General features: G+C 36.9%; 3 protein-coding genes across 11 annotated transcripts in view; 2 read left to right on the top strand and 1 right to left on the bottom strand.

Moving 5' to 3' along the window:
* TIAM2 (TIAM Rac1 associated GEF 2) overlaps window positions 1–1,270 on the top strand; it is an 88,625-nt gene extending 87,355 nt beyond the window's left edge. For all 6 annotated transcript variants that reach the window (XM_074537694.1, XM_074537693.1, XM_074537695.1 and 3 more), the window contains one exon: window positions 34–1,270. In XM_074537694.1, the coding sequence (XP_074393795.1) occupies window positions 34–677 (644 nt within the window). In that variant the 3' untranslated portion in view covers window positions 678–1,270. The remainder of the gene's footprint in view (window positions 1–33) is intronic.
* TFB1M (transcription factor B1, mitochondrial) lies at window positions 811–27,972 on the bottom strand. Of its 4 annotated transcripts, none has more exons than XM_074537699.1 (8): window positions 27,900–27,972; window positions 27,097–27,254; window positions 25,530–25,681; window positions 21,901–22,009; window positions 20,015–20,166; window positions 15,814–15,933; window positions 4,790–4,917; window positions 811–2,125 (listed from the first exon to the last, which is right to left on the bottom strand). In XM_074537699.1, the coding sequence occupies exons 2-8, from the start codon at window positions 27,227–27,229 to the stop codon at window positions 1,864–1,866; spliced, it is 1,056 nt and encodes a 351-aa protein (XP_074393800.1). In that variant the 5' UTR covers window positions 27,230–27,254; window positions 27,900–27,972; the 3' UTR covers window positions 811–1,863. The 4 variants fall into 4 exon arrangements, with proteins under 4 accessions (XP_074393800.1, XP_074393801.1, XP_005488179.1 ...); XM_074537700.1 differs by lacking the exon at window positions 27,900–27,972 and adding an exon at window positions 27,703–27,875; XM_005488122.3 differs by lacking the exon at window positions 27,900–27,972 and adding an exon at window positions 27,335–27,589.
* Window positions 8,700–14,073, top strand: CLDN20 (claudin 20). Its single transcript, XM_005488121.4, has 2 exons — window positions 8,700–8,907; window positions 10,900–14,073. Exon 2 carries the CDS (start codon window positions 10,984–10,986, stop codon window positions 11,641–11,643), a length of 660 nt encoding a protein of 219 aa, XP_005488178.1. The 5' UTR covers window positions 8,700–8,907; window positions 10,900–10,983; the 3' UTR covers window positions 11,644–14,073.

Below are 27,972 nucleotides of genomic sequence, written 5' to 3'. Positions count from 1 at the left end.
AAAAAAATAAACCTGCATTTTTACTCTGCACAGCTTCCACAAGATCCTTGAAGTTACTGAAGAAGTCCTCCAGCAGCGAGTGGAACGGTGACCAGGGGAAAGGCACCTTCCAGGACTCTGATGAGTGCAGCCTAAGCAGCAGCACCCAGAGCAGCAGCTGCCACACTTCTGAGAGCATCCAGGAGCCCAAAAATTCATCTCCCGATAAACATGCAGAGAGCACTGCATCTGACTTTTCTAATGTTCTTGTCAAAGAATCTGACATTCTCAGTGATGATGATGACGACGAGGACTATCGGAGCCTAAAGAAAGGCAGCCCTACAAAAGACATTGAAATACAGTTCCAGCGGCTGAAGATTTCAGAGGAACCCAGTGCTGACTCTGAACAGGATCAGGCTGCTGAAAATGAGGCAGAAGATGGCTTTCAGATAGCAGAGCATCCAAAGCTCGTGCGGGGCCATTTCTGCCCAGTGAAGAGAAAAGTAAACAGCACAAGGCGTAGCAGAGGAACTCTAATGGCAATGCAAGAACGTCACCAATCCCTTGACAGTCACTCTGATGCTGCAAACATGGATCTGAACTCTATTTTAGAGAGAGAATTTAGTGTCCAGAGTTTAACATCTGTAGTTAATGAGGACTGTTTTTATGAAGCTGTGGAGAGGCATGGAAAATCCTAGCTTAATATTAAAACATTCATTTGAAGTCCACATAAAATTCAACAAACATTTTGCTTTAAAACTAGTAAATTCATGGAAGCTGCAAGAAAACTACTATCTGATTTTGTGCACTAATACATTTTTGCTCAAAAACAGCTGTAAAGGATTCTTAAGTTATTTTAATTTATTGTGGATTAAAAATAGATTAAGTTGGCCCAGGTTTGTAAATTAGTTCATCCCTTTCAAGCATTTATTAAGATGATCTAGTGTTCTTGGGGGTGGCCTCGTTAATATTTTAAGTAATGTGGAAAAGGTGCTAGTGAGTGGCAGAAGGGTTTACAATGGAAAGTAGCATTGAAAACTGAAATTTTTAGTACCTTGGGCATTTTATTTCTTTGGTTTTCATGTTTGCTTTATTTAAAGCACAATTAAGTTATTTTAACGTGTTTTAGTGCACAACAGTGCAGAAGTTTCATTTTTGTATGTTCCAATGCTGTTTATACTTTATACATATGTGTAAATACAAAAACAAAGCTTGGCCTGTAATCTTTTATTTGACTGTATTTTTTATTTTCTCTATGAGCCTGTACAGTAAAAGACAAACAAGTATTGTACTTAGCCATGTTTTCTACTTTTTATTGTGCTGCTTTTCTGTAGTTGGAGCTTTAAATCCCAAATTCTTTGCTTCTGCATAAATGAGAAGAGTATTAGCAGACCTTGAGGCAATTGGTGCACTTTATCCTCCAGTAAGCCAGTCACTTGAGTGTATTTATAAGAGTCTTGGCTTCTGTTTTTTAAATTACTCTGCACAGGAGGATGTTCCAGGATAAAAAAGCACAAAAACCCAAACACCATCTCATGTGATGAGATGTCTGAAAAGTATTTTTCTTCAATATCAGTAAAGCACTTTCATTCATACAAAATTCAATTACATCAGAAGTATTGCAACTTAATTACCTTTCTCACAACGTACCTTGTTTCTTCGTATGTGTTCTAGCCACTCCCCTGAAGTAAAAAGAACCTGGATTGCCTTTTCCCTTTTGTCTGCTGCTGATTGGAACAGAGAGATGCCCTCTCTCTCTACCACTTTCTCAAAAGTAGGTCTTTCATATCTGCCTAGATGTAGGACCATCTAGACTTTCTTTTACTGAGTCAACACCTGTAGATCAAGGAGCTAAAACTAATAAAAAAAATCAGACTTGTGCTGTTACAGCTGATTTTCCTCTTCAGTCTGTTCAGGTTGACCAGTACTTCCAAGTAAACTTCTTGTCTTCTTCTTCTGCCGTAGTTCTTCTCTGTAGTTGAACACAAAAAGGCTTGGGTCTTCATCACACATTTTCCTGTATACATTGCACAAGTTTCTAAACTGTGACATAGAGAGCTGAAAAGGACGCAGAGTTGGATCAACATCTGCTGTCATCATCAGCTGTTCTGTTCTTTTCAAGCGCCCATTTTCAGGAAACAAGGTCCTAAAAGATATGGGGTGAAGAAAAATTTCAGCAATTCAGACAGACAATTACATTTCCCTTAAGAATAAAGTGGAATTTAATAATAAACCTACATTAATTATGTCACTATTTTAGCTCTGGCACCCTTAACACATCTCACAATCTGAGCAATGGAAACATATAAGGTCCTTTTTCTGCTTATGACACCATAGAAAAGCACATACATACATTATAGACTAAACACATATATGTATGTTCATGTTTGTTAACATTAACTAGAGCTTTGGGTATGGATACAAGCACAGAGCCTTCTTAGAATTAGCCTCATATTTAGAAAGCAACAACAGATTAAACTGCACAATACAGATCAGATTCAAACAAATATGACTTTTTTCAGACTGTTTCATTCCAATAGAAAAGACAGTTATCACTTGTCATTAATACCCCAATTCTAATACTAGAAAAAAGAGCTGAGAAAGAGGAAAGGAGCATTTAATTGTCATTCACTTTTTAATATTTAGAATGTGGGAGAATGTGGCAGGAGTTCTTGATTTTGTTTACAGCTTTGTCATTGTTCACAGATAGGCATATCAGTACATTTACTCTAGGGCTAGATGCATTAGCACCTTTCTCTCAGAGGTTCCCCAAATTTGAATGAAGTATACTAGGTAAGTGATTGTTAGCGTTACACAAAAAAATACATACTACACAGTGCAAATTATTGAAAGCATCTGCTCTTATTGCCAGTACTTCTCAGTCTAAAATAAGCCAGAAATGTAAAAAAAGCTGCACATGACCCATGGGCACTTTTCAATTTTCAAGTTCTAGCTGTGTTATATACATAATACCTAAAAAATATTGTGCGTCTAATACAATAACACATTGCCTTCCACCCCCCCACCCAGATGTGTTTGGCAGGCTGGTTGGATAAACTACTCAAAAGGCTTTGTAGAAGAAATGATAGTTGGTTCCTGGTCGGTACATAGAACACGAAGTTAAGAAGGTATTTAAAATCATAAGTGAAAAATGAAACTTCTGGGAAACCTGTTTGTAGTATATGTTACTTCAGGCCTTTGTCAAAATGTTCCCATTAGTGCAGCATCTAGGTCAGCAATGGGTTATTTCAATATCGCTCTTTCCTTTGCTTCTGTAGTTAAAAAACATACCTGGAGCAAAGTCTACCTAGTCTTTTTTTACAGACTATGAACCATCATATAAATGTTGTGAACCAGAACTCAAACTACAATATGGACTTGATAGTGCACTCTTATATTTCACATCTCAAGGCCCAGAATCCATCCACAAATATGAAGTGATTCTATTGCCTTGTTTTTATATAGTCTGTGTGACAGAGAGCCTTATAATGAACTTAAGAACTTTTTTATATACCAGATTTTGCTATTTTTTTCAGGTCAGCTAAAGAATAAGAGGATTGTGTTTTTTAGCTGCACACTAGGGCTAAGGTATGATAAGCTGCTAGGGGAATACGTGATGTCCAAAAGTTCAGTTTCCCACTCCTTGCCTCAAAAGAATGTAAAGCAGTTATTAGCAATTTGAGATTACGCAGAAGCTGGGATGTTTTTTTGAAAACTTTGGTAACAATATTGTACACAACACAGATATGCTGACTGCATGTGCCTTTTGCTTACATTGTCAAGAGAGACCATTCCTTCACAGTAGAAAAAAAAGAAAGAAAACCACCACCACCCTGTAAGTCAAAAACAAACCAGTCTAGAATTTGGACACCTCATTTTCTGAACACTTTGAAATGCATACTCTAACACAAAGAAATCTGTATTCATTTTAGATCCAGTGTCTGCACCCCACATATCAATGGCATCTACGGCCTCAAGGAAAGAGAAGCCAACAGCCCAAAACTAGATGCAAAATGCTTTGTTCACCTTTAAAACAGTGACATAGAAGGCTTGAAGTACAATAGTAGCCATCCCTATTCTAGACTGCATCAGGGCCAAAACTATGCCCAGCAGCCTTCAGGGAGCCCAGGCTGCATGAGATGCCTCTAGTCATAACAGCATCTCTGTCACATGTTCTACAGTGCTGAATGCTGGGGGTTGCCCGCAGTAAGTCACACACATGGCAGTGTTGGAGTTTAAACAGGATCCTTGGCAAAAAGACTGCAGGGTTCTCACATCAGAGAACCTAATAAATTCTAATAACCTAATAAAGATACTGAGATTTTTAAAAAGCCAGTAAGAACTCCATAAAAGGGAGTTCTTACAGTTCACACTAACAAAAATTTGACCTTTTGACACTATCCCCAAATCAGTAAAATTTCCTACAGATGATGTTCTCCTCACACTGCCATCTTTGGTTCTGGATTTTGATACTTTCATTTTTTAACTCAATCATTCTGTAGTTTTTGTGGTTGGGCTGGGATTTTTCATTTCTGAGACAGACAAACTATTGAAAAGATGACCACTTTATCCTAGGGATTTTTAACAACTTCAACTGCACCAACAAAAATGCACAAGTAATTATTACATAATTACTTTAGATACTAGTCTCATACTTTTGTGTCCAGAAATCATCATTCTGAAATAGAAAGAACTGATGAACTATGATGACAAATTTAAAATTGGAAGAATAAAATCAAATGCATAGCTGATTTAGTAGCTGGTGCATTTAAAAACCATTACCTGAGAAGTTTTCATTAAAAATACTTACTCAATTCCACGGAAGCAATATTTTCTTCTAAACTGAAAAACACTTTGAACCACCTTTTCTACCAGCTCAAATGGCTGCTGGATCTTTGGCTGCACCAGTGGAGTGAAATGCACCACAGCCACATCCACCTATATGGAAAAGAAAGAAAAATTCGAGTAGACATCTTCCTCTGAGACACATTACTTCTAAGTCACCTGGCTAGACATCAGCAAACAGGCACAATATAAGAAAGCACTCTTGCAGCAGGTAAGGCAGCCATGCAGTGACTAATGGCATGGTATGGAATAGAAAGATTTGCCTTAGCTTTCAAGACCCTACAGAATTTTAGTCTTAGTTATCTGCATATTTCCAATTAGTTCACATGCCATCAGTACTTAGGACTTTTTACCCCCATGGCTCTTTGTCCATTTAGAGCAACTTTCACGTAATCTGTAAAGTAATTAGCACTTCTGTCTTCAGATCCTTCCACAAGATAATTCTGACATAATACACAAATTAGATAATATTTGATATATAGGCTGAAGGGCAGCTGGAGAAAATTGGTATTATAATTAGAAATCAAACTCATTCCCTATATGTTTTCTGTTGCTCCAGGGCTTTTCTAAAATGTAAGCTAAGGAATTGCTTTTTAATGTATCAAGATTGCTAGTCTATTTAAAGGAATGGTAGGTAGAAATAAGTGCACTCAGTTTAAGTGACCACACAACTCTGTATTTACACTGTGTATCACAGTTCATCCAAAATTATGTTTGAACAATTCCAGGAAGATAAGCTTGTATATATTCTTTTCTAGTTCTCAAATCAGACTGGTTCACAGAGTAGTCACTTGCCCTGTGTCTGAGAACAGAATGAAATAATATGTACACATTTTTATGTTTTTATATGTGTATATAATATATGTGTATGTCAAGCAATTATAGAGACACTGTATTACATAGAAACTTTCTGAATTCAAACTTCTGTACTAAAAATTAAGAGCTGGAATAAAACTCCAGTTCTGCACAGCAATGAATAATGCAGATCATCTTCCAAACTAAATATTAACAACAATAAAACAGAAAAACTTCTGTGTAGAAGCACATTGAAAATTTGTAAAAGATGTACAAGTACTGTACAAATTTTTAAGTGCCAGATTTTAAAAAATACTTCGTTTCTTATTAAAAAGTCTGCTAAAATGATGGGCAATCACTGAATTTTTAAAAAAGATCTGACAGTCAATACTGGCACTCACAGAACATGAATTTATCATCACATGTGCTAGTTCTGACAGAAAAGAGAGGCACCATCAGACCAAAGAACAGCTGCTGCTTGAACCACAGTCTCAGTGTACCAATTGTTCGAGACAACCCAGAGCACAAGAGTACTTCAAAAAACAAAGTGTTCCTCCTACTGCTTCAACCAAAACTGCTCATAGCAACCTCTGATGTGACAATCTTACACAAAGGTGCCATCCATCCATCCATTTTGTTCTTTCTGTGGGAACAGCGCAGCTGTTAAGTACATCTATCCAGTACAAATGCTTCTACAACACAAATTTCAAAGGAATTGTAAAATCCAAACAATATCGGTTTTTCATGTAGACAGAACTTACAAAGCCAAGCAAAAATACTGGCCAGAGAAAGGAAAGAAAATACTAATTAATGGCACTGATGAAGAAAAAACCCACAGCAAGTTTCCAGTGTTAGCACTGCTGATCCCCAGTATATACTACTGGAGTATTTTTCTTTAGTTGTCCACCTTCTCTGAAAGCTGGAGTTAAAAATATATCAGAAAAATACTTAAAATTACTGAAATGTGAAGCACAAGAACTTATTTAAAAATTAGGTGACAAAATCACTCAACATATGGAATCTGCAGTGAAGCACACATAAATTATTTCCCAAAGCAGATTTTTAATTTTTCAAGTGTCAGAGCATCTGCCTTTGCCATGGGTTGCTCCTACCAGGAAGATCACAGGGATACAGAAAAAAACAACTTGTGTTCACATTGAGTAGAAGAAAAGTTAATCTTTTTGAACAGAGCAAATACATAGTTCACATGTCCAATCAGCTCCTTGAACAGAAATACTAAGGGCACACGCATATGTTTACCTACATTTTGGCCAGGAAATATAACAATATTACCCCCACAAAATGAAGGGTAAGAAAACAGCCATATGGCATCACCTAGTCACCTCAATTCTGCAGAAATGCTCACAAGTGAGAAATGAGGGCTTTTTGGGAGTTAGAGACACATCTTGAACAAAAATTTCTGAAGGAAAAAAGCACATAATCTAGATACAGTGTACAGCTTCAGAGCCAAACAGCTCAATTTGCAATCTCAAGGCAGGTAGGCAATAATTTCTGCTTCTGAAACAAAACACAGCACTTCTCAGTTCCATTATAGACACTGTTTTCTTTGGACCCCAGGAAAGCTGCTTGGTTACTATAGCAACAGATACAGGGCAAAGCTTTTCATTTGTAAATGGCCACTCCTTTAAAATCACACATGCTATTTTCCCCATAACTTTTAATATGCATCAAATAGAGAGTAAATTATGAAAGCCAATAGAGTACATAAGAGCACTTAAAATACACATGTTGATTTGATAATTTTACTAGTAACACTTTTCACCCAACCAAGTATTTAGAAATATTTACAAAATAACACTCAAGTCTTACAAAATAATGAATAGCAAAATCATTCAACTGATACATCCCAAATTGTCACTAGTACAGCAATTATTCACCCCTTACTGTTTTAGCATAACTGTACAATGAAGGTTTATGTTCCGGTAGGGTAGGAGGAACACATAACAGAGTACAATTTAATTCACACAAGTCTGCTGCCTTGCTAATGAAATCAACACACTAAATCAGAATAAGCTTAAATGAGACAATTTTTACTAACTGTTGACAACAAAGGTCTCATAATGAGCAATACATGTACCTTCTAACAGGGCTGTATTAAAAGCAAACCCACATAACCTTTCCTCAGGATGTAATTTGCTCATAGGGAACTAAAACCGAACCAGAATATATTACAATTTCATTAAAACAGACTGCTTGAGATCCTACTGAGAAAGTTCTATGCCAGCACTTTCACAATCCAAGTATTCAGTACTATTTTATCTGTCTACTACAAACAAATGTTAGGTCTAACACCAGATATGTGCAACTCATAGTGCAATCTTGTTCTGATGAGAGTTTACTTTTGGCTCACTTCCATTAGAAAGCAACTATGCTGCTACACTAATAAAAATTATTTCTGTGCCAGAAGAGCTCTGCAGTAACTCCATTCACACCAGGCTCACAAACAGAATCATGAGACACCCAAAGTCAGGTACAGAACCTGTGAGTATATCACGGCTGCAATGAGCAAGACCTTTCTCCCATCTTCTTGATTTCTCACACCAACTTGTTGAGGCCACTTCTCTGATGTGCTGCATTTACCATGGAGGCCTTACCAGCAGCTTTATTCCCTTATTCTTTTATACAGCCTTATACAAAGGTAACAAGTTAGAGGATAACCTATCGCAGGCTAAAGCTATCAGGACCAGGCAGGCAAAGCCTGCAGTTGAACAGAAGTGTCCTGCTGTTCCAATTGCAAATTAAAATAAATTGCACAGTTCTTTTCTAGGAAATTTAAACTCTTAATAAGATTATCTGTGATGAAAAGAACAACAATTGATAAACAAGAAAACTCTCTGGCTCTCAGTGCAACTTAAATGATTCTCCCTCCAGTCTGCAAGTCTACAGTTTCTGGATTCACAAGATTTTACTCCATTTAATCACTGCTCACACTTTCCATCACAGAACCTGGATATCATTATGTATTTAGGACTAAGGGCCGCCGTCTGTTTTATTCCATAATCTCTTTGCTTTCCCTCACTGAGTGTTTTTCAAACAAAACTCATTAAACAAAGTACTCCTTTATTCTCGGGTAGATGGAACTAAGAGAGGGAACAAACAGCAGTAATGCACTTGCTGTGGAGAACAGAAAAAAAAACAACATTCCAAGAAATTTTGTTAATACATGCCAATGCAGTTTTATATGAGAAGGGATAGCTGCATTCAAGAGAAACTGCATTTACCAGGATATCTACAGTGAAGAAAACATCTCAGACCTCACGACCAACAGTAAGTCCTACACAAACAGATATGAAACATAACTGTATGTTTAATTACAACTGCAGTGCTTATACTTGAATTTATCATGCCTTTAACTTGGTTCACCCCATTAAATGTAATGTATGGCTACCATTTGCAGTATTTTGTGTTTATGCTTGCGTGTTTTTATATACTGATTTTAAAAAAGGAAGCAATGAAAAAGGCTGATTCAGAGTACTAATTATCTTTTTCAGAATATGAATGAGAATATGAATGAGTTTTTGAATGAGTTTTGAGCTACCCAGACCTGTCAGTTCCTTCTGTAAAAGGAAGTTAAGCCATATTTCCCATGGGCCTGTAGAGCAAATGATATGTATTTGCCAGAACAGCTCTTTCCAGCCTGAACAAACTGAAGGGATTTGGAAATAGGCAGGTCTTGGAAACAAGGTTTTAACAATGAATAGCTGTTAATATTTTCACCTTAAATTTAAGCATATTTAATATATATATGCTGGACACAGTTAGCACATCCTTGAACAATTACCTGAAATAAATATAATATAAAAAGATTAGAGTATAAATATATAAATCATATATATAGAGAGAATACAGAGAATTATACTATATATTATAATAGAGGATTACAGTGTTATACTTATAAAGGATAAATATATTAATTAGCTCAGAAATGCCATTAAAGACTGATAGAATACATACTGATCAAAACCTTGTTGTCTTATGTATAATGAACTGAAACAAGAGTACAATGCTACAGATATTTTGTATTCCTCCTATTTTAATTTTATCCCTTAAAAAAAAGCTTTTCAAAAAAGTTCTAATGCTGCAGACCAATTTTAATATCATGGTACATATTTAGATAAAAAGTCTGGATCATGCTTTCTAAGACAGAAGCCTGCCCTTTGTCTACCACTGATAAAAGACAAAACCTGCCAACTATACAGCCCCACACAAAAGGCAAAGCAGGGTACCACCTTCTAATCCTCCTCTCAGAGGTTTCAATCCATTGTTCTGCATCTGCAACCCCAACAGTCCAGCTGAGGTGACAGCAACAGTTCTGTCTTCCCAGCTGCACAGTTATCATTCTGCCCAAAATGTTCTCATCTGTCAAATGAAATTGGACACTGTATAAAAGAATAGCAAGGAGCTTTTTCAATGAATTTTTTAAAACTACCACTTCATGGCAGATTTGCAAATTATTTCAGACAGGTGACTGATTCAAAAAAAGGCACTTCCACCAATGAGCTGTTTCATACTAGCATTAAAAACATTTTAGAAGCAGATCACATTCACTCTTATGACTTCCTAAATACGGCTTCTCTAAGTCAAGGAATGGAAATAACTGAAAAAAAAACCAACTTGTAAGTTTAAATAAAAAGAATAAAATAAAATATTGATTTAAAAAGTCATGAGACTAACCGTAAAAATGAAAAAACTAAATTCCATTTTATTCTCTTCAAAAGCCAAGCTATTTGTAACACTTATTAAAAAGATTAACAAGTAATATTTAAAAAAGAAATAAAGGGTTACCTTTAAGTAAGAGCTAGTACAACAGCGCCTATTATTATAAAAAAGTCAACAGAAGCTGACTACAGCTATCAACACACTTAAACAAGGTACCTGAAGAGTATAGTACCTTTTCTACCAGTGTGTTTTCCTACCACAATGGCTTCTAATCTGCAAGTTTCTAGTGTTCCATTTACGTGTATCTGTCTAGTAAGCCTGCAATTTGTATGCTATTACCAAAACCAACCGCAGTAAAATAAGTTTTGCTTGATGGCTTGCAATCATGTATGAAAGGGCAGCAGCTCCTTTTTATAAGCAATTCTAAAGCACTGTGCATTTGTTCAAGTACCTTGTGTACAGCAGCTCAGCTGCTGCAGGGTCATTTTCAGATATTCATTCAGATAGCTCTAATTTTAAATGCAAGCTTTTTTTGTTTGATGATTTCTTTTCCTTTCCCCCTCGAACTTCTCCTCCCCTCCTTTCCTCCCTGTTGCACAGGCGGCCACAGCTTGGCTACGAAGCTCCCAGTTACTCATTCCCACAAGAGAAAAGGCAGACAAAAGGTGACAGAAGAGAACCATCATGGCATCAGCAAGCCTGCAGTTCTTTGCTTTCATTCTGGCTTTGTTTGGCGTTTTTGGAGATATCGCAGCCACCTTGCTACCTAACTGGAAGGTAAACGCAGACGTTGGCTCAAACATTATAACAGCGATCACACAGATGCAAGGGCTTTGGATGGACTGCACATGGTACAGCACTGGGATGTTCAGCTGCACCCTGAAATACTCCATTCTCTCCCTCCCCGTCTACATCCAGGCTGCACGGAGCACCATGGTACTGTCGTGTATCCTATCAGCCTTTGGGATCTGCATCACTACCGTCGGAATGAAATGCACAAGGCTGGGAGGGGACAACAACAGCAAAAATAACGCTTGTTTTGCTGGAGGAATCTGCTTCATTCTTGCAGGAATCTTTGGATTAGTACCAACGTGCTGGTACACGAGAGAAATTATTTCAAATTTCCTGGACCAGACCATTCCAGAGAGTAGTAAACATGAACCCGGAGGAGCAGTTTATACTGGATTCATCTCAGCAGGGTTTCTGCTTATCGCAGGTGGGACCTTCTGCTCTTCCTGTTTTAAAAGGCAGCAAGAAGCATGGATTTACCCTCCAAAGCAGCACCATTTCCCATCCACAGAGCAGGAGAGCAATGCAGGTTACAGCCTGAAGGACTATGTATAAATAGCTATTTCTATCCATTGAAGTATTTCTATTCATTTGAGGGGTTTTTTTGTGTGTTAAGTGTAGTTTGGTTATTTCAACAAATGTGTAACATAGCACTTAATCTTTCTTGTATCTGGGCTGCAGTTATGTTTATGCAAGGTATTTCATTTATAGGGGCATCCACAAAAAGGAAAGAGTAGTAAAAGATACTTGTCTGCTACAAGAGTACTTTATTTTGTTGATTTTTCAAACCCTTCTTTCTGACTTCACAAGTTACACTTATTGAAGAACAAGAAACTATTTTAAAAACATAATTGACTGTACATCAATTTATACATCAATACCTTTTTACAGCAAAGATGATTAAAAACTAACTGCTTTCTGTTTAGTCAATCAGACTTTCGATAACATATGACATTTTGTAGTGTATTCTACAGTTTTATCTTGATTTTATTTATGATGCAAGGAAAAAAACCCAGAAACTATTTGTTCAAGAAGACCAATTCAAAGGCTTTAAAAACGCAGACGCATCTGCCTTTCATTTTCAATTCTAAATTGCCTTGGTAACTAGATTTTGTTAAAAAAATAAAAAAAATACAAAAAAATCAACCAACCAAAACAAATCCTCAGCAAAAGCTCAAGGCTCCAAACTTTAGCTGCACTGTATACTCTGCATATCAGGCTGAAGGATCAGCAGTACCATTCAGCTCTTGCCAAACCCAGCTCTCCTGCCCCAAACTGCCACCTGCTGTGGGTTTAATTTATTATTGTTAAAGGAGAGTATGCTGGATAGTCACCAACTGCTACTAATCTATCACTACACAGTGAATGTTAGAGATGAGGAGCAATACAACAAGAGAAATGTAACCATAACTGTGAAAACACCTGCAAACTGCAACAAACAGGATAGAAACCAAACTATCTGTGTTCAAGAACCACCTGTAAATATTCTGGCTTACGCTTGCTAAAGGCAGTTATTAACAGCTCAAATAACACAGTAATCATTTATTGCCTTCTACATTTCCGACCTTCTGAAAGAACATTTTAAGTCATTTTAATTATTCCTGTAGGATCTGTTCCAGGCCCACTCCCAGGTATTCTATTACTGTAAAATGTACTGTAAAATATACAACAGTGATAAAAGAGACAAGCTTCTTTATTTTTTTAACTGCCTTATTTTGAATAATTACCTTAAATCCTTTAACCTTGTCTTTCACCACACAGATTTTGTTTTGTATTGGTCATTGGTAAAGTATGTTCTACCTAAATACTTCCCTAAGTGAGAACCAAATCAAGAATGAATACAGGTATGATACAGGCCTTTAAATTCAGGAATACAATGCTGGATGAGTCTCTCAATAAAATCATCTGCTATTTATTCTGAGTATTTATACACAACTTCCATTTCCCACAGTACTAGTCTGAAATTTGCTAAAAGAACATGAAGGAGCCTAAACATGAAATGTTTAGTATGTTGGAAAAAGATGTTTTATTACAGCATTTGGTAAAGCATTTATTCATAGTATTTATTCATAGTCTTTCTATGAATAAAGACTACTTACATATTAAGTTTTATCGACTTAATATGTAAGTAGTCTTTATTCATAGAAAGTCTTCATTTTTCACACACAGAATCGCATTATTTCTTGTTTTTATTCTACTGCTCTATTCTACCTATTTTGAGTTTCCTATGTTTTAATCAAGGAGCTTGATTTGTCCTATTTCTAATGCAACTATTAGCAGTTATTAGGTATCACAGAGACTTCATTATAACAAAAAGCCAATTTCTTTTTTTCCTAGACACAATGTTGTGCAGCACCACTCCATTAACCAAGAATCTTTTATGTCTCAACACTCATGGAAATTTTGAAATAATATTAATGCATTGAGCAAATGAGATAAACAACTCCTTCTCATAAACAAGCATCTCCACCTTTAGAAAGAGGTTTGACATGACACTGAGCTGTGATCACTACCATGTAAGTGAGTTAAATCTATTTGCAAAAAATTATAATCAAGAGCACTTTTACAGGAGGGTGTAAGAGAAAGGTAATAGTGGCATACCATGAGCACAACAACAAGTTCATTGGTTACACATACTGCAAATTTTTCTTCCTGAAACTTTATATAAAGTAGCTGTACTTCATACAGCTATGAAACAAAAATCAAGGACAGAGCCATTTCATTCACACTATGCTGCAAGTGCTTTCCAATAAAACAGATTCTATGAGAAAAAGTAACATCTAAAACCATGTCAGTCTATAGCTAAAAAAACAAGGACAAAACACAGGATCAGTCTACAACAGGTGTGTGAAGGAAACAAAATAATAGTGAAAACAGGTGCCAGTCCTGTCTGAAAGAATTCTACTTTCTGCTTTTGCAATATAAGCAATACTTGTTTTAACTGAAAAAATACGTTAAATAAAAACATGCCTGCTTATAGTTGTACTGCTTTTTTTATTCAACAGAGCACCAACTGACTCTGTGTTTATACTAAGATATTTGTCATAACTCCGTGTGTTACCTCTCTTGGTCAACTACAACATTTTCAGTACAGGAAAATGGAAATATCAGTTACAGCTTCCCAATTCCGGGACACAGTCTGCACAAGACTTCGCTACACCAGCTTTATTATTACTCAAGTTGTATCCACCACTGAAAAATCCCCACCATAAAACTGGAATTTTAGCCTTACTTAAAAGTATTTCACATGTTTGACAGTGAGAGGGCAACCTGAAATTATTTTCCATTCAGCTAGGAAACAGGGGGAAAAAAACCTAAGCCAAAACCTCAAAGCAAAATATAAGATTTCTTAAGCATGGTCATTTTCTTTCACAACAGATTTCTGTAATTTAACATGTTTGAACAGTTACTTGCTCAAAAAATACTAACAGAATTTTAAGAATTTTAACAGAATTATACCCAGATAGAGGCCTTAAATTCATTGTGATAAATGAGAAAATAACCTTCCAAAGGTTCTCAAGAGATATGCCAAAAAAGTAAAAAGGACCGAGAGAGAGACTGATAAAGAGGAAGAGGGATGTATTGAAGAGCTGAACCAACCAATTTAAGAGAAACTTTCAAAAGCTGCAAGCTCACTTCTGAAACAGAGCAACAGTTTGATAGGACAAGTAGTAATGGTTTTAAACTCCCAGAAGGTTGATTTAAATTAGAAATAAGGAAGAAGCTTTTTACAATGAGGCTGGTAAAATATGGACACGTTGCCCAGAGAGATGGTGGATGCCTCATCCCTGGAAAAATTCAAGATCACATTGGACAGAGCTCTAAGCAATCTCATGTAGTTGAAGATATTCCTGCTCATTGCATGGGAATGGTACTAAATGACCTTCCTTCCAACCTAAATACTTCTATAAGCCTATGACTTTCACATGCATTCAGGGACACAGAAATCACTTAAAGTTAGGCACAAATTTTTACCAAAAAATCCAAAACAAAACAAGCTTCTTGTCCAAAATACTGAATTATTTCTTAATTTTTGATTCCTGGACAGACCTGGATTCTGTCATAATGGCTATTAATAAAAACTAGTGGCAGTAGATAAGAGGACAACAAAGAGATTGCTCTTTACTCACTCAAGAATACATAAGAGGGAGAAAAGATTGTTACTTTTTTAAACAATCAGTGGGATACAGCTGACAAAGTGCTGTAGCAAATAGAAGGGATAAAATATGCTGAAGATGACTGGGGTGAAACATAAAGATTATAGACATGGTAAAATTAGAGATGTTTGACAAAGTTGACAAAAGAAAAGCTTTTCTTATTACGCCCTTTCAAAAGACCCATCAAATTCTAAAGGCACAATTCCCAAACTGTTTACAAATGCATATGGTAAAATAGTAGGCTTTTGAAAAATACTCCAATCCTAGCAGACTATCCTGACATTAAATCCTAATCTCCCTCTCCAGAACACCCAAAGAAGTATGGTGACCTTGCAGATAGGTTTGAAGGTCAAAGAAGGTCAAAGCCAAGTTCTGAGGAACAAAAAAAAAAAAAAAGCACTTTCTCAGAATGAGCATGCTTCATTTACAGGAATTTCACATCACTCCACTTCGTAATACAGAGATGTTCAAATAGAGCAGCCAACCAGCAATGTTCCTTGGTGAAAATAAGATAAATTGCTTGACTGACATATTAAAAAAAACCAGAAATAAATATAGGAAAACCTACCTCTGGCTTTGGAACAAAGGCTTGACCTGGAATTGTGAAACAGTTTTCCACCGTGCAGAGATGCTGAGCCATGATGGACAGTCTGCTGCGTTGGTTACTTCCTGGATTAGCTGTGAGTCTCTAGGGGAAAATCAAAACATGTACATCAGTGATACTGAACTGGCCAAGTGACCAGTTATATTAAAGCTTGATTTTCAGTATAATTAAATTTAAGAAAAAGCCACCAATTAATCATTAAAAACTTGTATCAAATCATATGCCCAGTTAATATAAAATTTTCTTCTCCAATATAGCAGCATTTCACTAAGATACCACACTGATTTACAACCTCAGTCCTGCAATCAAATGCACGTGAAAAGGAACTCCTAGAAATTCTGCAGATCTAAATGAATGTCAAAAAAATTTTGTATGGATACAAGAGAAAACTATTCTGACTGCAGGATTCAAAACAAACCAAACACCAGCTGACAGTACTCTCACAATCCTTTCCTTCCACTGTTTCTGTATAAAATATTACTACTCTTTTTCTTCTTCAAGATGAAACAAAGCTCCATAAACTCAAGATCGGATAGAAACCAAAGTTCTTCATAATTTACTGGTCTACTCTTACAATATTTGCAAGGAAGCTGGGTCTACTTTATATAAATTTAGAATGCCTAATAGTGAGAGCATTAAGTCTTAAAATTCAATTTAAGTATCCTCTGATTTTCCCATGAGTTTTTTGCAAAATAGTAGCCTGGACAGAGGTTTCCTGTGCTCTTGTGACCTGGCAAGAAACACGTTTTATTGTGTTTTGCTTGCACAAACATAATTGAAACATATAAAGCAACTTGTAAAACAACTCTCAAATTACAGAAGTCTTTTCACTAACACATGCAAAACAGAATCATGATGATTCATGTTCTTATTTACCACCACCTCAATAAAAACAATAAAAACTGAACCCCAATTTGCATATCTGGTAATATTTGTACAGCATGTAGCTCCATATGAAAACCTACTCATAAAATGCTGCCATGCTTATTCAATTTATGCCCGAAAACTAAAAGTTAAAGCAGTTGCCAAAGTTTCACATTTTTTCAAACAACTCTTCCTAAAGGCAGTTCAGCATGGAGCAAATAAAATACTTTTCAATGACTTTTTGGAAAGAATGGTCAGAGATTCTTTTTGCCTATGCCAGCATGTAAAGCTACCTTCATTGTTGTGTCAGAGGAAATTATTATTCTCTAAAAAAAACCCAGACTGCAAAGTCTAACAATGCAATCTGACACACACTTCCTTAACCTCTGCAGTGGAAATGAAACTGAGCTAATGGCAACACTTGTAGCAATACTTCCAGTGCCAATTCACACAAACCTATCTTTACTTCTCCCAGAAACCAACTAGCAAGCCTCAGACAGTAAGCTCCTGCTTCTCATTTACAGAAGGGATAACTCAACATCTGGATAGTAACATCTTAAACCACTTCAACCACAGCAGCAGGAGCACACTTGTGTACAGCACCCATGCACGGATCAGCCACACAAACCCCCAGCCACGGGCAGGGACATGCACAGCTAGGTCAGCTTGCTCAGACACCTGACCTGCCTGACCTTCAAGGCTTCCAGGGATAGGGCACCTACCCCATCTCTTGGCAGCCTGCTGTGGTGGTTCACTACCTCACTGTAAAAAATTCCTTCCTTATATCTAAATATCCCTACTTTAGGTTTAAAACCATTACTCCTTGTTCTATAGCAACAGGCCCTGTTAGAGGATCAATTTTAGAGTAAGTGGGCTGGAAGAACCTGGCCTAGGTGACACATTTGAGATGAAGCACTGAAGAATTTGGGACAAAGCAAAAGTTCTTAGCCACAAAATGAATAGCAATTTTAGAAACTTTAGAAAAGCTACAAAGTAAAAAAAATATCTGCTTGACACTTCAAAGAGCTAGTTTTACTGATGTGGGTATTTGGCCTTATCCTCATTAACAACCCTCAGATTCAGCATATAAAATAACTGCTGGCTCTCATCAGCTTTAATCAATTTATTTATATCATATCAGAACACAGTGGGCTACAGTTGTAGGTGTCTAGTGACATAACTCACACCAACATTGCTGTGCTATAAGGAAACAGAAAAACAAGAATATATAACCAGCAAGAAAGGCAAAGGTATCTACTTCTCTATTACACTGGCAAAACAAAGTCTGACAATAAATAAAAGAGTACATTGCTTCACTTTCCTACTGTTAGCATCAAGTTATCCTAACTAATTATAAAGCACATCACTCCATGATCTCATGCTTTCGCTGAGCTTATGACATATACACAGACTTTCTTTGATATTCAGGCTCTTAGCTTAGAAATGTCCAGGGAGGACACCAAATTCCCCTATCAAGACTATAAATCCAGAGATACACAAAATACCAGTAGCAACTCACTATGATCTGCATTACACTGTTCTCTCTTTCCTGATACTGACTATGCCTGTACACACCAATTTACAGTGGTCACCTTGAGCAATTAGGTTCTGTGTCTTTTCTCCTGACTCCAGAGAGTCAGGAGAAAAGACACAGAACCTAATTACTGCTCTTTCTCCTATTCATAAAATAAAATCATATCTTTAAAACAATTTGTTTTCATGGTATCGAACCAATAATGGAAATGCAAACCAAAAACCATGAACAATTCTCTCTTTGAGGAAGACCTGTGTTGAACAAGAATCAAGAGATCTCAGAATGTAAACTCAACAATTAACACTGTTTCACTGCATGACCTTGAACAACATACTCCATTTCCTAGTGTTTCTAACTCCTCAGTGTTTTAAGTACAAGAGCTTAAGTGTGCATGGTATTTTGCACCTAAGTGAGCTCCACTGGGTGCAAAAGAACTGTAATCTGCATGTCACCATTGGCACATGCAGCTGGGTACAGCAGTGTAAAGGACAGAGTGCTCTCACACAGTGCCAGGTGAATTTTTGCTGTCACAAAACTATGCATCTTACCTATCATCGCCCTGCATTTTACATCACAGTCCATCACCCTTATTTTGCAACAAGGCCTAGTCTCACCTGACATGAAGTCCTTCTGGGAAACAGACCTGGATTTTGTAATGCCTGAAACCAAATGAGCCCACAACTGAATTAAGAAACCTGGTTTATTTCATACCAAATGTTTGTCCCTAGTGTTCTCTAGCGTCACCTACTGGAAATTCTTCTTAAATCTTGATTGCAAGGCTAGGGCAACGATGGCACAATATGGTTTTCTTTGACCCAAAAAATGTCAGCAGGCTGCACAGACAAAACACAGTTTGTAATCCACAGCTACAAACAGTGGGGTAGTAAGATGGAAATTCAGTTTTCAGGCTGATGTGCAACTCCTTTTTTCACTCGAAATGCAAGTGATTGCTTCCATAACTGCAAAGCAAAAAAGCTTTTCATTCTGTATGTTTTATATGTTTCATGCAATGTCAATAGAAATAAACTGTTAAGTCAGAAAGCACTATGGAGTAACCCAACCTAGTATCAACTGATCTGACATTAACACTGCTACACTGCAGATCAGTCTGGCCTTCCTTGAGAAACTACTAATACAAAGCAAAATATCAATTTGCTCTTGGACTTGTGGTGACAGAAGTCAATTAAGAACTTTTTACACACACAAGAATGGTAGAATACATTAATAATTCTGATCTCAAGTCACATTCATGAAATCCAATGCCAATTTCCATGGTCCTGACAAACACCCCCTGCGTTTCAAGTGTTTAATCACAAGTGGAAATAATGTTAACCTTCCATTTTTCCTTATTTTAAGGAAGGTGTTTCTTAAAAATTATCTTAATAGAGGACAAAGAAAAATATAAGTGCATTTCTTGAGATGGATGAAAGGTAAGAAAAAACAGATTGATGACAAGCTGCACAAATGACTGTGAGAGAATCAACATATCTGAAAACAGAAGAGTGCTGTGCAATCTATTCATGTTAAAGAAATCAGACTACAAAAAAGAACAGAAAGAGTACCTTAATGAAATATAACCCTGTATAAGACATAAAAAAAAATTACATTCTTGTGAAAGGATCAGAGTAGATAATTAACACATCAAAATTCATAATTTATAGCCACATAAACTAAAAACTGAACTAACCTTTTCCTCTCTTTTCAAAGTCAACTAAGACAGGGCTTGTATTAACAATATGCAAAATTGAAAAACTGCCAAAATTTTACCTCCCCAACTTCCTTTTGGAAAGTCAGTGTCATCTGTGTCCTGCCGTAAATAAAAGGTCCATCCCTTTTTGAAACATTCTCAAGCCACTTGATGATCAGAGGAGTTGAAACACTGAAGGGCAGATTCCCAATGATATGTATATCTGGTGGTTCTGTTGACATTTGACAGAAGAAAAACAGCTGTGAAAATGTTTTGGGTAAGATTTTGCCAAGAAATAAAACACAAGAAAGATACATGCCTATCAACCTAGACTTAAAATATGGAAACAATTTTTTATCATGCCACACCAAAATGATGCCTGTCCATTTATACTCATCTTACACTGACAAAACTATACTACTCTCCTCAGTATTTATGTGGATAAAAGTGGTTAGGCCTGGTTCTCATTTACATTTGAATAAATCAGTAGCTTTCAGATGATTTTCAGCTGATGAGTAAATTCTGAGCTACTCTAGAATGGCAAAACCATAACTGTTCCTGTGATTTCAAACTATGACTATTAGGAACAGAGTAAATAGCCATACTCATACTTCTGCCCAACATATCCTCCCAGAGGCATTTTTCTGAATCCTAACAATCCTCAAAACAAGCACCTAACTTACACTGGACAAGAGCTCTCTTTCTGTACAGAGCCCCCTGAAATCAAAAGGTGTTAAAGTACAAGACTTAGCAAACAGAAGTGGTACCTGTTTTTCACTTATGCATCATATCAGTATCTGTGTGTGCTGTACAACACAGGGATTTCAGCAGCAGGGGCCCTTATGTCTAAGCAGGAGTGCAACAGAAGTGGGCAAAACCAAAAAGCCAGTGTGTTGTTTCTTAGATATGACAATGTTTAATAACATCAATTAGAGATGACAATATTAAATTCAAGCTGTTTTTCTGGCACACTTTACTTATTAGCACTTTTTAGGCTGTGATATTTCTAATCTATCTGTGGTATTACACATTAATCAGAGATGGTGGCTTTTGAAACCCATCAACTTTTGAGATTTTCATATGGAAATAATACCAAAGAAATGCATCTTGCCTCTAATTGGTCAGCTCAAAACCTAACAGTGACTCTTGTGTTCAAGAAAGGCAAATTTTTAAAACTACACTACACTCTCACATGTACATTTTATCATAGTTTGTTCTGTGAAGCACTTACCTTTTGCAATGAGGCAAATACAACATATAATTTTCTAGGTGAACATGATGTGCCATGGTCTTTTATGTCCTAAATTAGAAAGCGCTTAACTGTTCTTCAGGCATTGCAAAGAATGACTTTATCTCATATTAATAAATTTGGAAAAGGGGACTGGGAGGTTATATCGGATTTATCTAATAGTATTACATGTTTTGAAATGGAAGTGAAATAGTGCCCTATTGCAACCTCAGGTTTAAAAAAAGCAAAAATAACACAATCCTGATGAGATGCTACTTTTGACAAAACATCCAGCTGAAATCAAAGCAATGAGAAAACTAAATTTTTGAAGGTAAGTTTTCCACAAGTTTCAAAGCAAGTTACAGAACTTTCTTCAGTGGAACAGCAGCAGTGGTGATTTCTGACTTCTTCAAAAACAGGAAGAAGCCAGGAAGTGCACCATTTGATCTCCTTTTATGCTTTTCAGAAGTCATTCCTGTACAGTCAAGACACTCTAAGGTTAATAACTGCAAAGCTCCTCAGTTTAAACTAAGGTCAATGTCACACAAATGTCACTGTTTTGTATTAGAAATGGAAGAAAGTTCTCTGCTTTCTCTAAGGAAAAAAAACCAAACAGTTGTCTCTTCAACATGTACCAGAAGAGAGTAACACTGGCACTGAGTAAACTTCAGCTTTGTGACTACTTAAGACAAACTCAGAAGCTCTAAAAACTGAAGTAAAGAAAATGCAAATACTAACCATCCTCCCAGTTCTTTTTTAAATGCTTTGGAAAAGCCTTCTCCATCTTATAAGTCAGGATATCTCCATGAACAATGCGCACTTTTCCTGGAGCTGCTTCAGATAATATCTGTTGTAAACAAGCAAGTAGTGAGTGTTAACCAAACTGATTTCCAGTTTCAGCCACTGCAGGAATCAAACCATTGCTATATATTTATCTTCAATATACAATAAAGCACAGTAGGAGGTAAAACTGACAGCATATTAGTAAGTATTTAATTTCAAAAAGCAAACACTAGATATGGATTAATGTGTGATTCCGGAAACACTTAACTATGCACAGATGTAAAATTCTTGATAGAGAATTCAAACTTGCAAAGACTGCTAAGAGTCCCTTCAACAACAACAATTAAAAAGTCCCAGGTCACTAGCAGGACCTCACCTGATTTAAGTAATAATGTAAGCAAGAGGTTTTGAAAGGTTTTTAGATCAATTACCTATGAAAACAAAGGCTCATGTTGCTTATTCTGTTTCCCCCACAGCTCTAGGGATTATTATCCAATTTCAGCCATATGTGATACAAGGCTGCAGAAATACTAATTTTTCCTTTAACATGAAAAATGTGGAGGAGATTCTCTTAATATTCCCTGTAGTAGTCACCACTTGTACCATTAAAACACAAGGAATCAAACGATGGAATGACTATCTAGCAGGAGGGAAGATCTCAACAATTTCTATCTTCCTAGACATTAGAAAATCATCTCCATTGTGAGCTTCTGCAGCCCTCTTGCACAACTTATCTAGTATTTAATAAAGCTGATATTCAAACTCAGCACTGGCTGTAGTCTGACAACCAATTCTTTCATTTCTGGTGTCAGTTACCATAATCAAAATTAGTTAAGCTTTACTAATGTTGTACTAATCTTTTCTCTTACACTATGAAACTATGCACAAACAGCACAATTAAAAAGCAGCGGAGACTTTTTCAAGATGACATTTGGAGATATTTATTGATCCTATAAGACAATAATGAGAAATGATGTTCTTAAATGCTTTAAGAACAACTTTGCTTTTCAAATCATAAATATGAAATCCAAATTCATAAATAGTTAACTGCCAGTGGCCTAACAACCAAAATAAACTGCTCATCATTGTTAGTCCCATTTTCAATCTGAATGATGTTTATATGCTCAGAAACACTAAGAGCTTTCACAATTCTCTGAGCCAAAGGAAAATACTGCTTTCTCCTACTGTTCACATAATGCTGTCACAAAATTTTTTGAGTAAAAGTTTAGGGTTTTTAATTATCAAAAAAGCTAAGTTTTATGTACAGTAATAAAAGCTTAACAAAAAACTAAGTATTCCTACATGCTTTAAGTGCAATTATTTCCAAACAGAAAAAATAAAACTAATCTCAACTCCAAACCACTTAATGGACTTTTCAGCATTACACTAGCAATTATATGACATACAAATTCACTAATCTGCCATGGTTTGTCAAACCTTTCTTTGAAGTTGTTATAAATGCTCTAGCAGGATTATACTGAAAGATAATGTAAGATTAATAAAGTTAGAAAATAGTGTCATTTGCTAATAACAGTTTTCTTATCAAGATTGAGTTTAGGGGCTGCTGAGTAAATAACACACTTCATATAACTGAGAATTGCATTTAATTTGCGACCTGAAAATCATTGTCTTATATTTCTAATTTGAAATAAAGACTTGGAAACCCAGTGAGGCTTTTTTTTTATTTGAAGGGAAAATGAGTGCAGCTCCAGGAGCTGCTACACCAGCCAAGAGTGCTCCATCATACACAAACTCTCATTCTTCACACACAAAAGGGCATAAAGGAACATAAGGGGCATGGTTCAAAACATGAAATGGTGTTCTTGGAATAATTTAATATTCAATATATTCTCTTGCTCCCTTTATCAATCTTTCCAGCCTAAAAACCATTAGGGCATATGGCATAGAGAGGTTGGGATTCTTTAAGACTGAGACAGAACTGACAGACGCTCAGCTGGTGTAAACTTTAACTCAGTACACATACGTTCTTCACTGTATTTGAGTTCTGCAGTAAAGAATATCCCCACTTCAGTTTTGTGAGAGACCACAGCTTGAAAAACAGTTAATGAAAAATGCCGTATGCTTTACACCAGTGATTTTAAAAGTATCTAAGAGACATTTTAAAGTAATAGTCTCCAGTTGTTATTTTCATCTCTGACATTTCCCCTCATTCAAATCTCAACCATTTTATGAGCATGAGTTTTGATAGTTTGTTTGGGAAACCAGAAAAATTATTACAACCTATATTATTACGAAAGCAAGATTCACTGCTATGTACCTTATTTGTATAGAAAAAAAGCAATACCAAATTGAACACTAATGGCTGCAACACATTTCTTGCTCATTTCACATCCGCTGTTACTGAGTTATACCACCTCTATGTTCAATAACCTCATTCAGACATTCACTTCTATTCTGAGGAGACTGGCAATTAAAAATAATGACTAACATTATGTCACTTGAACAGTAAAGGTAATTACATACCAAAAGCTCATTTTAGATGCCAAGAAGTATACTTTTATTCAGATAAAACTGTCGCAGAGGACGCATTTTGGAAGATCAGAAAAAAAACATCCAAGTACTTAAAAACCTCTCTTAACTAAAACAAGTGTTATTTAACCTCAAATTCTCTCCAGTCCCAAACCAGTTCTCAAAATCTAAAACAAAACTATTGATTGCCCCCACTCAAGTAAAAACTTGGTTTCATAGGATGAATATGGCATATGATATGTTATTAATGGCTAACCCCACAAAGACATAATTACACGAACATTCAAGTTTCAGGGTATGAGCAGTTTCATTCATACCTTACGTTATTTTTATCATATAAAGAGACAGTAGCAGTCCTCAAGTGAACTACTTATTTATTTTCACTGCTGATTTACTGAAAAAGACACAGTGCAATTTAAGAAAAGCCCTTTGAATTGCTTTGAGATTGTAGAGACATAAGAAAACAGATTTTAAGATTTTTTGATTCTATTTTTCTTGCTGGACTTATACAGCCAAATTCCATAAAGATACAGCAACACAAATAGAGAGTGTTTGAAAATGGCACAATGACTTGTGAACTTATATCAACTTTAAAAGAAAGGAAGAAAAGCTTAAGAGTGTTTTTTTTGAAAATGTAAAATAGATGCTTGATTTATTCTTCTCTACCTGGATGTTAACTCACATTGACTGTATTAACTGGACTCTTCTCAATTTTATAAAGCATAATTATTAGGATTAAAATGAAATATAAGACCCCACATAAGGACATTACATTCAGCCTTCAAATTATGATTTCACTGGCATGATGAAATGCACCTGAAATGTCTCAGCCTGAAAAAAACCCCACAAAACCAACAAGCCTTGGCAGTAACTCAGTTGCAGGGTAAGGTCCTAAAGGGCCTATGAGAAAGCAGGAACAATGAATTGCTATACTGTGTATCTGCAAGCAAATTATAGCTCTGGTTTCTGCCACAGAACCAAACCTATTTTCAGTGCTAAGATTCCAACAAAACACCTGGAATCTCTCTAAGTTCTCAGAACGTTCTTATTTAGTGCTGTGGTTACATGTACACAAATTATTCTCCAGTTGGTACCTGCAATCCTGGAATAAATCGAGCATCTTTTTCAATTAAAAGGAGTTGTTCAACACCAGCACTGAGAATGGATCTGGTAATTCCTCCTGGCCCCGGGCCCACCTCGCAAACATGGGCATTCTTCAGCTCACCAGCCTGTTTCACTATCTTGTCTGCAAGACACAAAGAACATACTAAGCCTTTATTCTGCAGGAGATTCAGCTCCCCAAGATAACCTCATTGTTTACTGTTACACAAGCACAAGCATGCCCATTTCTGAACAGACATAAACAGTGACACATCCCAGCTAAATCATCACGCACCCGCCAGACTGCACAGAATTCAGATTTGTTCCATACTGCAAGATATACTGAGCTATTTAAAAAAAGCTATTTTTAGTTTTTTGTCTCTAGTATTTGTTGTGCTCTTTACAGAATCAAATAAAAAGAGAACATCACTCATCTGTACACTAGCAATATCATTGCTGCAAGCAAGTGCTTGTGTCCAACATCATAAAGTCTCACTACTCATCCTTATAAAGGAATTTCAGTACAGCAACCCTACTTCAAGGCAATTTAAGAAGTAAGAAAGATACAGCAAAGCTCTTTGAAGATTACATTATGTACAGAGCAATTTTATGAGGGAGAAACTGGACTAAATGAAGAGCAGGAACACAGGCAACTGGTAGCTACAGAAAACAGGGCAGCTGAAAGGTGAGGAGGGAATACCCACATGTAAGTGAAATGATACAACATTAGGAAATATTATAGACACTAAAGAAGACAGATTAAGGGTTATAAAATTTAGCTAATGAAACAAAGGGATCCTTGGGAAGCATGGAGAGAAGATACTGACAGAAATTATGCTGCTCACTCCATGATCTCTTATGTTAAAAAATATCCAAAGACCTGTCTGCTTGTAAAGTTTTACTGACAGCATGCAGACATTTTTATTCCAGGGTAGGAGTCTGGTTGCTCAGGAAGTGGAACTGAGTTTCATGTTCTGAATTTTTATCAATCTGAATTGTCAAACAAAATCAAATGATTAGCTACATGAAACTGCACTGCATTTCTAGCCACCATTGTGCCAGTGAAGACACCCACCCCTGATGACGGAACAACGCCAGCTTTGTCACCCATCACTGACACAAAGCTGGAAAAAAATGAATTGCTCAGAACAATGCAACTGGTTCAAAAAAGCTACACATCTGATAAACTGAGACAAATAACTCTCCTATCTACAGCACATAGCAAACTTTAAAGTGCTCAACATGTCACATACTTTCTATGATACAGAATAATCTGAAAAAAATGCTGATTTTTAAGTCAAACTTATAAACCAAAATAGTACCCAAATGATACAAGTACTACTTTAGTTTTGATTTTTTGCATTTCAGTCAATAACCCATATTTAATTTAGGAATACAGTTTTAGAAGAGGTCTTTATTATAAAGGTTTACCATTGAGCTGCCATTACTCTGACAAATGCTGTTATGCAAACATCACGTCCTTAGCTGTACTCTGGATTATGACAAAAACTGTGACACATAATCAATGTTAACTGAAAATTTTAAAATAAAATATGTAACCTGTCAATCGCAAATCCAGTAGAAAGTTCTGGGAAAGCTGTTTCAGTGCTTTAAGGCGAAAGAGTTTAATAATCTCTCCAATAGTTGGCAGGGGAGGCAGACGGAAAGCTGCCACCTTTCCTGGAGCAGCCATAACACAAAACTCTCATTCCTTCCTCCTAGGGAGACACCAAAAATATTATTCTATGACAAACAACGAACTAAAATTAATATTGAAAACACTACTAAGCTTACAAACCAAGGCGTGATTTAAAATCCACTATGGGAGGACTAAACTCCAAACACCACTACTTTTGACTTCTGGGTGCAGTGTTTATGCTAGGCATGAATTCGGGGTATTTGGGCAAGTCCTCTTTTGCAGACCTGCCAAAACCTCGGGTAAAACCAGACGCCAATCTTTCACTACTTTAGAGAAGCGTCAGTAAGCAGAATGACCCAACAGCACCGTATAAACACACAACGTGTTAAATTCACGTGTCCCTAATAAAGGCCGGAACGGCCCCGCCTGCCGCCCGCGCCTGCTCCTTGCGGCGCCGCCCCACTGCGCAGGCGCACACGCCGTCAGCGCGGCTGGGGCGGGGCCGCGCGTCCTGCCACCGCACGCACCGGGCTGGGCCGGATCGGGAGCGCCCCGCCACCGCCACATGAGCTTTCTCTCTCCCCCGCTCCCGCTGCGGAAAGGGACGCTCGGAGCAGTGTCGCGGCAGCGCCGCCGCTTCTCACGGGGCGCAGCGAGCGCCAACCCGGAAGAGAAAGAGCCGCGGCGCTGCGCATGCGGCTGTCCCTGGCTTACATGGCCTTACCTGGCTGTGCGCGGGCGAGACGAGGCCCTGCGCGCCTCCCGGCTGCGCATGCGCGGTGGGAGCTGGGGGCGGG

Source organism: Zonotrichia albicollis, chromosome 3, assembly GCF_047830755.1.
Source record: "Zonotrichia albicollis isolate bZonAlb1 chromosome 3, bZonAlb1.hap1, whole genome shotgun sequence".
In the NCBI taxonomy this organism is placed as follows: domain Eukaryota; kingdom Metazoa; phylum Chordata; class Aves; order Passeriformes; family Passerellidae; genus Zonotrichia; species Zonotrichia albicollis.
The sequence above is the reverse complement of the archived record's forward strand: the minus strand, read 5'-3'. Positions and strand labels throughout refer to the sequence as shown.